Raw genomic sequence first — 13,004 nt, forward strand, 5'->3', positions numbered from 1 at the left:
TTGCCCAATTGTCTTGTGTGTCACTATGATAAATTACCCCAAATACACCACCAGGCTGCTTAATTGTGGCACAAATTGCCCAATTAGGAAGCTGTTCTCCCTGAGGTTCATGATACCTCTTCAACCAGTTGATTTTTTAAGTTTACTGTGGTAAGCAACACCAACAACAAGTTTCAGAGGAGCACCCATTCATTAACCATAAAATTCTGCCAGCAGACAGGCCCTACTGCGCTCTAATGAAGATTTTAAGGGCAAAGTCCTATTAATCTAAATATAGATTCATGGAAGTTCTTTTCTATGAAGATTACCATTCTCAACCATTTTGCTATTTCAACATTCTCTGTTTTACGTAGATTTTTCGTAGAGTGTGCATTAGTTTGTCCATTTTGTGGTTTGAGATTTGTATTACTATTTTTATGCGACATAGTGGTGTAGATTGTGAACGCTAACGGGGTTTGGACTATAAAAGCTTGCAAGTCTTGTTTTATGATAATGATATCTTGAAATGGGCAAAAGGGCAGTGCAATCCACGCAGTGATGAGCAAAGATCATCATGCTCGGCAGGGCCCTCCAGGTCACAGCTTTAACGCGTCAGCATGGATGAGGCCAATATGCTCTAAGTATACTTGTTAATTCTATTGCAATAATGACTTCTTTTTGAATCTTTCTGCAATAAGAGCCTCCTTTTTGCTTTGTTTCTCATTCAGTCACTCTTCTTTTCTCTTTCCAAAGTACAGCAGGCACTATCAAGGTCTATCAAGCCTTCAAGTTTCATTACGATAATATTGAAAGAGCAAAAAGGTGCCACAGTCTTCAAAGAAATGGTGTTGTTCGTTAAACTCTGACGAAAACTTTCAGGTTGACAAGTACACATGAATGAAGTGTGAAGCTCTTCTTCAAGTGTTGGCTGCCTTTTTGATTGTGCTGTGTGAAGTCATGTTTCCTTTTTCCTCTTTTCAAAGTCCCATAGTGATGCTTTTTGAGAGTCTGGTTGTATGTTATAACTTGATTATACATGGCACGGAATGCATGTAAAGTATTGTAATCATCAGTTCATCTTGAATGTTAACTCTACAGTATGCACAAGATGATAAGTAATAGACATGTACCCTTTAGGAAAAACACCCTGAAAAACTCTTTGGATTAATGCTGGGGGTCATCAGATCTAATAAATGCTTAGTCTGGTCATGAAACGGCAAAGAAACATGAGGTTCTTAACAGTGCCAGAATGTCTGAGACCGTAATGATCCAACTGTGTTTTTTAATATGACACATTTTTCAACATTGTCTCCAACAATAATAACTAACTGGCACTGATAAAGGTTTATTATTGGAGATACACTGTTTTTTCCCATTAACAATACGATTCCTGGATACCAGTATAAACTATACATAAATGTTTAACAGGGCTATCTTAAGTGCACTTCGACCATTTCACTTGCAGGTCACTGAATAAAATAGCATGTTAGATAAAGTGGAATTTACTGCTATTCGAATCAATTTCAATTTAAAGAGGTCTGTTCAGTTACAGAGCACTTTATTTTGAGTGCGAGTGAGAGGAGGTCCTGCAAAGAAGTGCGGTTTGGGAGAAAATGTAAGAGTCCGGCCTTTTATGGACATACATGTTTGTCTATGTTGTCAGTTATAGTTAATTGAAAGAAAATCAGCTGAAAAAAAGGAATTGATAGGCCAGTCCAATGAAAAGATCATAAAATGCTTATCGATGCATATCCAAATATTTTGGATTTAAAGATACTGAATTTTGCAATATCATGATTTAAAAAAAAGTCACGATACCATAGTGGCACTGTGACGATGTCTACCAACATAGCAGATGGTAATTTTACTCTAACGAGGGAAATCAGTGTGAGTGCGTTCTAATATTGCTGCTTGTAATTGTATTCTTCAGCTTGACCAGCTCAGTGATGGGCAAAGGCATACTGCTCCGGTTATCATGGGTCCAACCTGAGTTCTCATTAAACTGTTATCTAACACATTAGCCATTAGTCGACAGCCATACCGGACCTTTATAGTCACACTATTAATGCTGTTTAATGGTTGCAGTTTGATTAGTTTTTAGGCACAAAAACTATTTGGTTAGAGTCAGGAAAATATAATGGTTTCCATTAAAAATAAATTCACTACGTTACATTAAAGTTACATAAAGCATATGACATCAGTTAAATGCATCATGGAAGTTACAAATTCCTCACCAATCCCCAACTCAGATTGTTTTCAGCATATGTGCTCACTGTCAACTGTTTTTTAAGATATCCAACAATATCCACTTCTGGTATTTGAAGCCAGATTGAAGGTTTTTTTTTGTTTTTTTTTGTGATGTTAAGACAACTCAAAGCACCTGATCAATTTTAGGGAGGAACATTTTTGATTAACACAGGGTATAAAATACAAATACAAATTACTTGCATATGGAGGTAATTGTTAACGGCTGGAAATGTCCACACACACTCTAAAATTTGTTCTGCAACTCATGATATCAGCAGTGAGCTTTGTTGCCCCCTCAGGTAGTTATTATGTAGATTAGTGAATTCAGTTCTGATTACCTGTGTAGATACGCAAGATCAAACAGAGAAACAATCGATTTAGACTGAATATCAGAATATCTGGAATCATTTCCAGCTCCTTGGTCTCAGTCTTGTCGTCATGTTGCCATGTACAGTGCGTCACCCCCCCAGCAGTGTTGTTTTATCATCGTATATTAGATTCAGTGTAGAGCTTAACTCGTAGTGTTCCCCCTCCTGAGGTTTATTATTGTCTTTTTCACTCCCTTTTTGTCCCAAACTTATTTCCTCCTCTTTACCTGCTCTGCGGGATATTGTACATCTCTTCACTGTTGGTCGCACACAGCCTCTCCCTGCCAGGAGAACTCTATTATTGTCTCAGACTCGATTTCCCCAGCATCCTCTTCGGCACAGGATATTTTTGGTTGTAATAGTATTACCCCCTCTGTCTCCTCCTCACACTGGGATTGTATAGCAGTTGTCAACTGCGGGATTTTTTAAAACTTTGAATTAAAAGTTTACCAGGCCTGTTACTGAACTTCCCGTCTCAACGTCACATAGAATATAGAAATCCACAAAGAAGTCTGTACTTGGCAGTCAGTCTAATCACAACTTTCTTTACCCCCCTGTTTTAGCTTGAGAGCTAAAATTTGGTCTCTTGCCTTTGGATTAAAACAGGCTTAAAAATAGTGTTTATTTTCGTCACATTGAAACCCCAGAGAAATAGGCTGAGTGCCTATTTTGTGTCTTAAGATACATTTAGAAACGCTGCCAGGCTCTGATTCTGTTTTGCATCATATTCACATATTTTTATCTTAATTTATGACCTTTTTTTTTTATCTTTCAGGATATTCTATGTGTCTCACGACTCCCAGGATTTGAAGATTTTCAGCTACATCGCCAGAGATGGACAGAGTAATGTCTTCCGCTGCAATGTCTTTAAGTCCAAGAAGAAGGTAAGAAAGAGAGCAGGACGGTTTTTAAAGCTTTGCCCTTTGAATATGAATGCAGAGCCTGAATTAAGGCCGCCATTCAGACAGACTCCGCCACTGGGTTGTGAGTCAGCGTTGGAGTACCCTTCCATGCCTCAGTTCTGTAATGTAATGTTCTAGTCTTTAAAACCAGGAAAAGAAAATGTGTATGTCATATCACAATAAAACTATTGAAAATATAGTCTTATATCACAATGATAATGTAATATTGAAATATTGCCCAGCCCTATAGCCAACAGATCAAGTTGTGTTTGTCCTGGGTTGCTTCAATGTTTGAAGATAATTATTATTCTTTGTTGTCTAACTGCACTGGTTAACAGCCAAAACATGTATTGTATGTTTTATTATATTCAAGCACATATTTGGATCTTCAGAGTAAACTAAATTCTAATTATCTTAAGAAAATGACTGCGCTTCCAGTTTTTCTCATGCCAGTGCATCAGAAAGGGGCAGCCTCACTGCTCTTGTGTTAGAGAAAGATATTAAATTCGCATACATACATCGTACTAATGTTTGAGTTTAGACTACATCGTTAGAAAATCAAATGAAAATGTCATAGGTACCTGAAGCGTGAACTGGTAAGCTAAATTAGATTTGGCAAATGTACTGATGCACAGAAAAAGAAATTGCAGGTGTCAGAGGAAAAAACACTTGACTCGACGTGTTTGTTTTGATTTCATTGTATGAATTTTTTGTTTTGTGCATGAATTGCAATCACAGACTCATCAGACTTTGTTTCTGTGTAATGACAAGATGGAAAAAGTGTTTCATTTCCAATGTTTTTATAGTCTGTTGGTCGTGCAGTGTTTAAAGCAATTCCTCCTCCTCTCTTAAATCATCACATTGTCTGAGCCACATCCTGACAACCTCCAATAAAGAGACACGCGGCTGTCAAGCAGCAGTAATTCCTCCTGGCACTACAGGCTTGTCATTGTGGAGGTTTGGGGGACATGCTGGAGATGCATTCGGGGTGGACATGTTGCTGCAGAGAAAGTCTAAACAGATTTCAGCAGTGAGAGAATGTGATCCCAGTTTTCCACTTTAGCTGCCAGTTCGCAGGATATGGTGGTGCAGTCAAGGGGTTTGCTGTGTGAAGCACACACTGCCTCATTATCTCTCACAGACAGATTGACATATGAGACACAGACACACACACAAAAACACACTCTCTGTTCAGAAGACAAAATGGAAAGTGACACATACCAAAATTCTCTGAGGCAACTATGACCCTGAGGCCATTAGGCTGTAAACCTGTGTGTGTGTGTGTGTGTGTGTGTGTGTGTGTGTGTGTGTGTGTGTGTGTGTGTGTGTGTGTGTGTGTGTGTGTGTGTGTGTGTGTGTGTGTGTGTGTGTGTGTGTGTGTGTGTGTGTGGAGTATTTTTCAGCATCATGGGGATAATGGGCAATACTCTTTCTTTATAATGGAGGACACTTTTATGTTACACAGTTACGACTTATGTATCACTGTCTACATCTGGATAATACTTCTGAACATTCACAAGTTTGCCTTTACAGCTACAAATACACAGTTTATGATCACACACCAGCTTGAAAGCACCTACTTACCAACAGAAATTACAGAAAGTTTGTTTTCAGGCATTACTTCTTTTTTCACTTAACTTTTACTCACTTTAACTTAGGGGCGTCACGACAAGCTGCGACAACCTACTGACAACATGAGCTGCAGTTGTGTTATTGCCCGACTGTGTAATTGTCCAATAATGCCTCTGTTTTTACCTTTGTGTCCAACACCATCATCTGAGAAAAAAAAACATCCAGCTATTAATCGTTTATATACTTCTATCTCGTTCTGTTTGTCAGTTTGTTCATTCCTCACCAAGTCGCTAACTTTGTCCCTTGTTTGGTGCTGATCAAGTAGTGAAAGGTTTTATATCAAAATAGCTGGCAATAGCCCTGAAAGGATTTCTTCAAATTTTGAACAAAGGTCAACTTGGACTCAACAATTTATATGATGTGAAGTGGGGCAACAAATTCTACACAAATGTCTAATATGATAAAATTATGAAGTTTTCATTTTAGATGCAAGTGGGAAAAGGTTAATTTAATTCCAACTCAAAATATTCTGCAAAAAAAAAGTCCCGGCATAATGAAATGGTACAGCTCAGGAAGACCTATGATTGACAGCTCCATGAACACTTTTATAACTTTTTTGTAGTTCGCACAGAGCTTTTTTTATACAAATACAAAGTAGAGAAAAGACTTCACTATCCTTAAAACAGTTTAAGAAAGTTAAGTAAGTATTCCCTGGATAAAGATTACACAAAGAGTGTGAAAACACAAAAAGAGAATGAAACTCCTCCTGGAATGATAAAAAAGAAATGGGCATATACATATCAAACATGCAATAAAGATGTCATCCGATCAGTGTGAGGTTTCGGGAGAGTGTGTTTTGACTTGTAGCAGGTGGCAAGTGTAAGATGAAGTAGAAGATTAAGCAGACTTTATTTCCCTCTTAACTACCAGCAGTGAAAGAGCGGCTAGGGCTTTAAATCAAGGCAACATAAAAAGGCTTTAGTGGCCCATCAGGTCTGACACTGAGACATGCTGTGGGTCTCTCTCCCCCGATCTCTCTCATGCTTGCTCACTATTCCCTTTCTTCCTCTGGTAGGCAGTTTAAAGGGGGCAAATGAATGACCTGGCCTCTATTATGCAGAATTGAAGTGAGTGTGATTGAGCAGAGACCAGGGAGTGTTCTTCAGAACACTGAATGCCGCTTCGGCTGAGAGGTCAAGCACACCAGTGTGTGATTGTGTTTGTTTACAAGCCTCTAAAATGATTTTATTTTATGGTGTTCTGCTTGACGGTTATTCAGTTTTAGGTGTGAAATAACCATCTGAGTAAAGGGTGAGGGCAAAAATTGCCAATTGCCAGTAGATGAGTTTCCCTTTCTTTTATGTATCTGGTTTGTCAACTACATGACCACGACATGTGTGCCAGACCTTCTTCATATTATAGCAGTTTGGAAGAAACTGCTGAAAACTGCTTTACAAAAACATTCTGGTTTGGTTTAAAATAAGTACATTACTTTGTGTGTCTTAAGTTACATAGGTACATTTTGTGCGTTATTTATGCATTAGCAAACAATGTTACTAAGTTAGTTCAGTAAGTAATCGTTCACTTTTGGTTTTACATGGGACACCTACGGGAGTCTTCTGGGTGAAAGTCCTTTGTTCATTTAACCACCATTGTCCCTTTGCACACCACTAGAGGTTGTTGCCTGACAATAAATGTAAATATGGGTAGTAATAAGCTGCTCACAGATGACCTTTACAACTATTTATCTGGGGAGAAAGGCTGAATTGTATACAAGAAATATCTAAATCTAGTGGGCAGATTGCCATGACGCTGACCGAGTATAAATGATGAAGCCTTTCCATGAGGTCTCATCCACCCTCACTGAAGGTCAGTCCTTAATTGTACTTGCATAGTAATGCACGTCAAGCTCTAGACCATATCATGTGTTAGTATCATTACAGCCTTCGTCCAATCGTTGTACTCAGTCTTCACCAATGAGGCAGTTGCACATTAAAGAGTCAAGTGTGAAGAGAGACGCATGAAGATAATAAAAATGACACATAAAAATCTGGTTACGGTCGTTTAAGTGTGATAATGGACAACAACACATCCCATCACTGCTGCTAAAAAGAAACCTTGTTGCTGCAGCTGTCCTGTTTTATGTTGTTATTTTTATTGTAATTACACTGATAAGCCCCTTGATGACTTTTTTTTTAGTGAAGGAAATTATCCTGCTGCACGCAACACCCATAAGAACAACCTCAGTGGGTTAAAAGAACATTATTTCGGTCCTTATTTATTTTTTAATTATCTAATGTTTATGATGAATTACGACACATCTGCTGTCCACAGCTGGTTGATGAGATGGAGAGAGAGTTGTGGTTATTGTGTCAAGTGTTAATTGAGTTCTTTCTCTCTGTGAATAGAAGCCCTCCAACCATATGCTGTCATTCAGCGTCGCCTAATGGCTACAACTACAACAGCCTTTGACGAGGACAAGTTGAATCTTCTGCCCTCAATGATGATAAAAAGGAGCAAATAATGATGAATTGTGTCATGGCTACTTCTCTGAAGAATCTTTGCTCATTAAAAAAGTACTGAATGCGCTACAGCATAAACAAAGCCTGATTCAAATAGTATATTGTTGTCTTGGTTAATGTTTTACATACAAGAAGTTTGGTCATTTTACATTGTACCATGGGCAGTGTTTTAGTAGAGTTGGCCTGGATAAAATTCCTGAATATGACCACGGATCAATGGTTTCATCACTGACATTGAGGAGTACATTCTTAAAATGACATATGGCTCTTTCCAGACATATCAGTGAAAGCACTCGCATCATTCTCGACACAGCTTGGTTAAGATAATTGGATTTAATAGCCTTTCAGCACTTTGTATTGAATATCCATATCTCACTGAAATGATCATCCTGTCCAAAGCGCTTTGTTTCTCACTCTCCTTTCTTCACACTCAGTCTAATTTAGTTTTTACCTCTTTGTCAAGGTGGCATTGCCTTTATAGCAGAGGCAGAAATATTTATTTATTCATAGTTTGCCACTTCTGCAGAATCTGATTTTTGCTCACCTCCATATGCTCTACTCTGTTGACACACTTTAAACTGGCCTCTCCACAAAATAGGCATGGCCTGGAGCCCTGCTTTAGTGCATGACTCTTTGCCTCTTTCAAGATAATGCATATCTGTGATGTGGTTTCCCTGAAACTTAACCAACTATACCTCTGGTTGTTTTAATGGATATCTTGTCTGACAACTCTGTCTTTGTCTAAACCATCTCGTCTGAGGAGGAGGGGCAGGTTGAGTCTGGCATTTAGGGCCACAGCAGGACACACCTTTGAGGTTGCATCCTTATTCAGCCTTTAAAGTGGGACATAACTCAACCTGCTGTCTGCTCAGTCGACTGTGAAGCTGCACCTGAACCCCGTCTATGATAACAATAGACAAACATCATTTTCTCTTCTTCCTTTCCCAATGCAGTCCTCAATTTCATTGTACTCTCCTGTACAATGACAATAAAGACTATTCTATTCTATGCAGGGTACAGTTTTGACAAGGTAGTTGTCTACTGCAGGGCTACTAAACATATACTTCCACTTATACTCCCATTACACTAATGGGTGATTTAGCATGCCTGGGTCCTCCTAACCTGGATGTCTTACAGCTATGTCATGATTTAGATATTAAATTGTATATCGATCCAAATGAGCCTTCAGAATTGGTGATCCAAAATCATTAAATCAAAAATTGAAGCAAATCATGACCTTAAAATGAAAAAAATATATCAAATTGTGGATTTAGAGAATTGTGAGAGCCCTATTATCTTGTCGCTTGTGAAGAACACAAAAGCATCCAGAGGAAACCCATGCAGCCATGTGTAGAAGAAGCAAACTTCACACAAGAAAGGCTCAGCGAGCCAATGGATCAACCTCAACCACTTGGATGTTCTTGCATTGGGTTGACATTGCTGAGACACCATGCCACTCTGTCTGTAAAACCAGACAGCCATACTACTGTTACAACAAAAAAAAGTGGCAGTAACGTTGTCTAAGCCAGTCATTTTCACATTGCAACTAAATGAATGTCTTAAACTTGAAAGTTTAGAAAGTTTTCCAAAGGCACAACCTTGATTTCTTTTACATCAATTCATTTAATACTACCTGCCAAAATGTCTATTAGTTTATCTGAATGGGTCATTACCCTCCTTTGCAATGCAGATGGATGATTGTGTGATAGTGTCTGGAAGGAAATTGATTAAATGATAGTGACTAATCCAGGGAGGGAGGAAGATGTAAAGATTGGAAGTTGGACAGAAAAGGAGAGAAAGTCAAAGAGAGAAATAGAAACTTAAATTTGATTTGGTACTTATTAGTTCTCAGTGCTTTAAACAACCATACACCCTTGTCCAAAATCTAGCTGAGTTTAAATGGGTGACAATCTAATCAAATAAAGTGAACAAGTCTTAGAATTTGACCAAGTATCTGACACTTGACAGTGATTTATACTCAGTGCTGCAGACACACGCTTGCTCTACAAAAAATATTACAGTTTGATGCCCAGCTGTACCTTGGTGTTGTAGTGGGTGAATATGGGTGTTTTTATGATGTACCCTTGCAGTGTGCACTGCCTGGAAAGCGAGCTAATGGTTCAGAAGAGTCAGCGAGGCATCATGGCTGCATTTCATCACACTCCACTTACTTCACGCGCTCACACTCAAACACGCTCCCAGTCACACAGAAACCTGTTCACTGATTTGTTTTTGTCTGGTGATGTCCGTCTGCGGTGAGCTCACACACTCTCAGCCTCAGCAATTTGTTATTTCTTGTGGCTGTCCCGCTAATTTCCTCGAGGCATTCCAAGTGTTTGATGGACATCAGGCCAGGCTGCGCCCTAATGATTAGAGTTGTTAGCTGGTGGTCAGGGAGTTGCTGGAACAACTCTCTAAATATAACTATTCTGTTCTACACTACAAATATCTTGTCTACACTGAGTGATGGATTTGTGAGTTGTGAGAAGATGTAAACACAGAATGAATGAGCTCATCTCATATAGCAGGAAAGCATAAGAAAGGCTTTAATTAGAGGTAACTCCCCTACCATCCTCTCACTGTGTACCTTGCTTTTTCCTAAATTGCTTTGTATTCCCTTCTGCCGCCTGTATTTGCTCATGCCAAAACTTCCAAGAGGACAGTGGAAACACTGCTAAATCTCTATGGGTAATCTGAGATGAATAATGTACCATGCTTTTGACTATGCCCGCTAAAGGAAAATATTCTACTAGCTCACTGGCAGCTTGATATATAACAAGAGAGAAGAGAGAGATATAAAGACAGAGATTCAGTGGTGGAATGTTTATTCAGTTGAAATAACAGAGAGCTGAAGTGATGGGCAGAATGACAGAGACATAGAAAGAGACCTAGATGGAGACGGTGACAAATGTCCAACTTGAGAACTATATCATGTCATTGCAGCTGGATATATACAGCCTTTGCATTTGAGTGACAAATCTCATCGCAGTTTTGTCAGCCGCCAAAATTGGAGATCCACTGGAGAATTGGCTCAGGTCATGAAATGTTTAGGTACAGAAAAGCTGTCCTGATAAAACGTAAGGTAACTGAAAAAGATTAGTGTCTTGGAACGAACTATCCATTCGACAAAGGTATGAATAACTCTGAAGACTCTGACAAGACACATTTGTAAAGGATTAATGGGAGCAGTTGCCAATAAGTCATATACAAAACAGCCAAACATGCTCTTTGGCTTCTAGAACGACCCATGAGACTGCTCAAGATTAACACTTAAAGAGCATTTTATGATCTGCCTGCTCTATGGTGAATTTTTTCCCAGTAAAAAACAACTTGGTGAATAGAAACCAGTGGTTCTTCTTAAGTTTTTTTAAATATTGCCAAGTCAACAATATGAATACAGCCCTGACATCTGAGTAATCAGTTTAGTTATCCGATTCAATTGAATGAGGTGACTGTGTTTTTTCCTACAATGCATGTGTCTGTCTGAAGACAATCTATGAGGTTTTGTCATAGTAAAACAAAGTCGAGCTATCTCCACCCTATCATACCTAAACAACTGAATCAGTTGCGTGTGACAACAAATCAACATATACCACCATTTACAAAACAGAAAGACTGTTGCGGAGTACCAGCGACAGCCATACCAGACTTTCATCATACACTCACAGTTTGTTTGTGTTCAGGTACTCAAACTCACTCAGTAGGCTTCGGACAATCTTGATTTGGGTTTAAATAAGTAGGTTTACCCCTTACGAATGTGCTTGATGCAACTTCACTATGTCCGTAAATTTAAAATACCCACCATTCACTATACACTGGACTCAAACAGTCATCTCCGGGATAAAAGTCCAGACTTGACTTCCTCTTTTGCTGTGTTAGTAATTACTATGGCCACTAGAGGTTGCTGCCTTACAAGAAACGTAAATATGGGTCGTAATAGACTTGGACCAGTATAAGATATTATCAAATGTCGTGATATCTGCTATCATATGCAATATATTTCACAATATAAAATATAGAATAGTTGTCATGGTGTCTTCTGACTTTTATTTTGAAAATAAAATGCATGCAGAGCTGTCCTGGCAGTGGAGGCAACACGCATCGATATTTGGAAAGTTAGCAAGATTGGGAAGAGCAATGATTTAACAGTCTCTCACAGTATTTGGGCAGGACAATATCATGATATAACATTTTGGACATCGCCCAAGCCTAGTAATAGGCTGTGGCCATGCTGGCTATGTTCTCTTTTAGTACCGAAAGAGGACAATAATTATGGCGACAAGGGGTCATAAGTATGGGGAGAGTGTAAACAATGGTCTTTTTAAGAGTTTAATCAAATGATCGTTGTTGTTGTTTCACAGTTGGCCCTTACGATTAAGGCTTAACTGCTTTGCCAGAAAGTTGTCCTGATTCAGTTCAAACGGAACAAAAGCGATGGTCCTACTAGTACAAGAGAGAAACTGTGCTCAAGATCAAGCACACTATCTCACAGATTTTATCACAGGTAAGAAATGTGGGTTTGTAATCATGTCTCTGATCTAATTTTCCAGTCACATAAAGAACGTAACCAGAGCGGTCCTCTGTCATTTAAAGGCCAATCCAAAGGTCAAAGCTCTCTGTGTCCCAGAAAACAGCTTCGGTGTGCTTTTATTACAATTTGTCCTAAATAATACATTGCTCTCCAGTCTCATCAGAAAGTATATAAAACCTACAGAATGCTGCTGGCAGATTTAACTCAACTTTTAAAAAAGCACTGAGCTTATATCACTGCTGTGCTTAAGTTAGCGCACTGGCTTCAAGGTGTTCTTAGGATTGATTTTTAAGATCTCGATGTTATAAATATATTCTCACACAAGCGCTTCACTCTATAGTTGATATGGTCTATCGACTGAACATGTGCCTGACCTCTGTATGGTCCTTAGATTCACAGACTCCCTGCTGTTCCAAAGATTAAAGACTGGTGAGGCTTTGGACCCAAAATTAATAGAAATAATACATGCAAAAAACTCCACTACTTCATCCCTCACCCTTTATGCTACTGTTCAGTGTTAGAATATTAAACATATCAACTTTTTAAAACTTTCCCGCTGTGTTTTGTATTGATTCAATATTTTTCAACGATATTCTCAAGGTGAATTTGATCCCTGAATATTGAAAACACCTATTTTCATCAATCCAAATAGGTCTGACAGGTGTTTTTCCAGATGGAGAAAAAAATCAATGTTACATTTCTTTGATCAACTGTACCAATTCAAAGTTATCTGCGTTGAGGCTATTGAACAGTTACCTTTGGAATTTATTATTGTGGTTCAATCAAATATTCAAACAGACATACTGAGAAAGGGAGTGGGGTACACACAATAAAAGAAGGAAAGAGACTTTCTGCAAAGCATCCGTCATGTTTGATTGTGTGT

At 38.7% G+C, this 13,004-nt stretch overlaps 1 protein-coding gene across 1 annotated transcript in view; it reads left to right on the forward strand.

Moving 5' to 3' along the window:
• LOC115591073 (carboxyl-terminal PDZ ligand of neuronal nitric oxide synthase protein-like) overlaps positions 1–13,004 on the forward strand; it is a 107,733-nt gene that overhangs the window by 38,810 nt on the left and 55,919 nt on the right. Inside the window, exon 3 of the mRNA XM_030432708.1 lies at positions 3,370–3,478. Coding sequence (XP_030288568.1) covers positions 3,370–3,478 — 109 coding nt within the window. The remainder of the gene's footprint in view (positions 1–3,369; positions 3,479–13,004) is intronic.

This window comes from Sparus aurata, chromosome 11 (genome assembly GCF_900880675.1).
Source record: "Sparus aurata chromosome 11, fSpaAur1.1, whole genome shotgun sequence".
Lineage (NCBI taxonomy): Eukaryota > Metazoa > Chordata > Actinopteri > Spariformes > Sparidae > Sparus > Sparus aurata.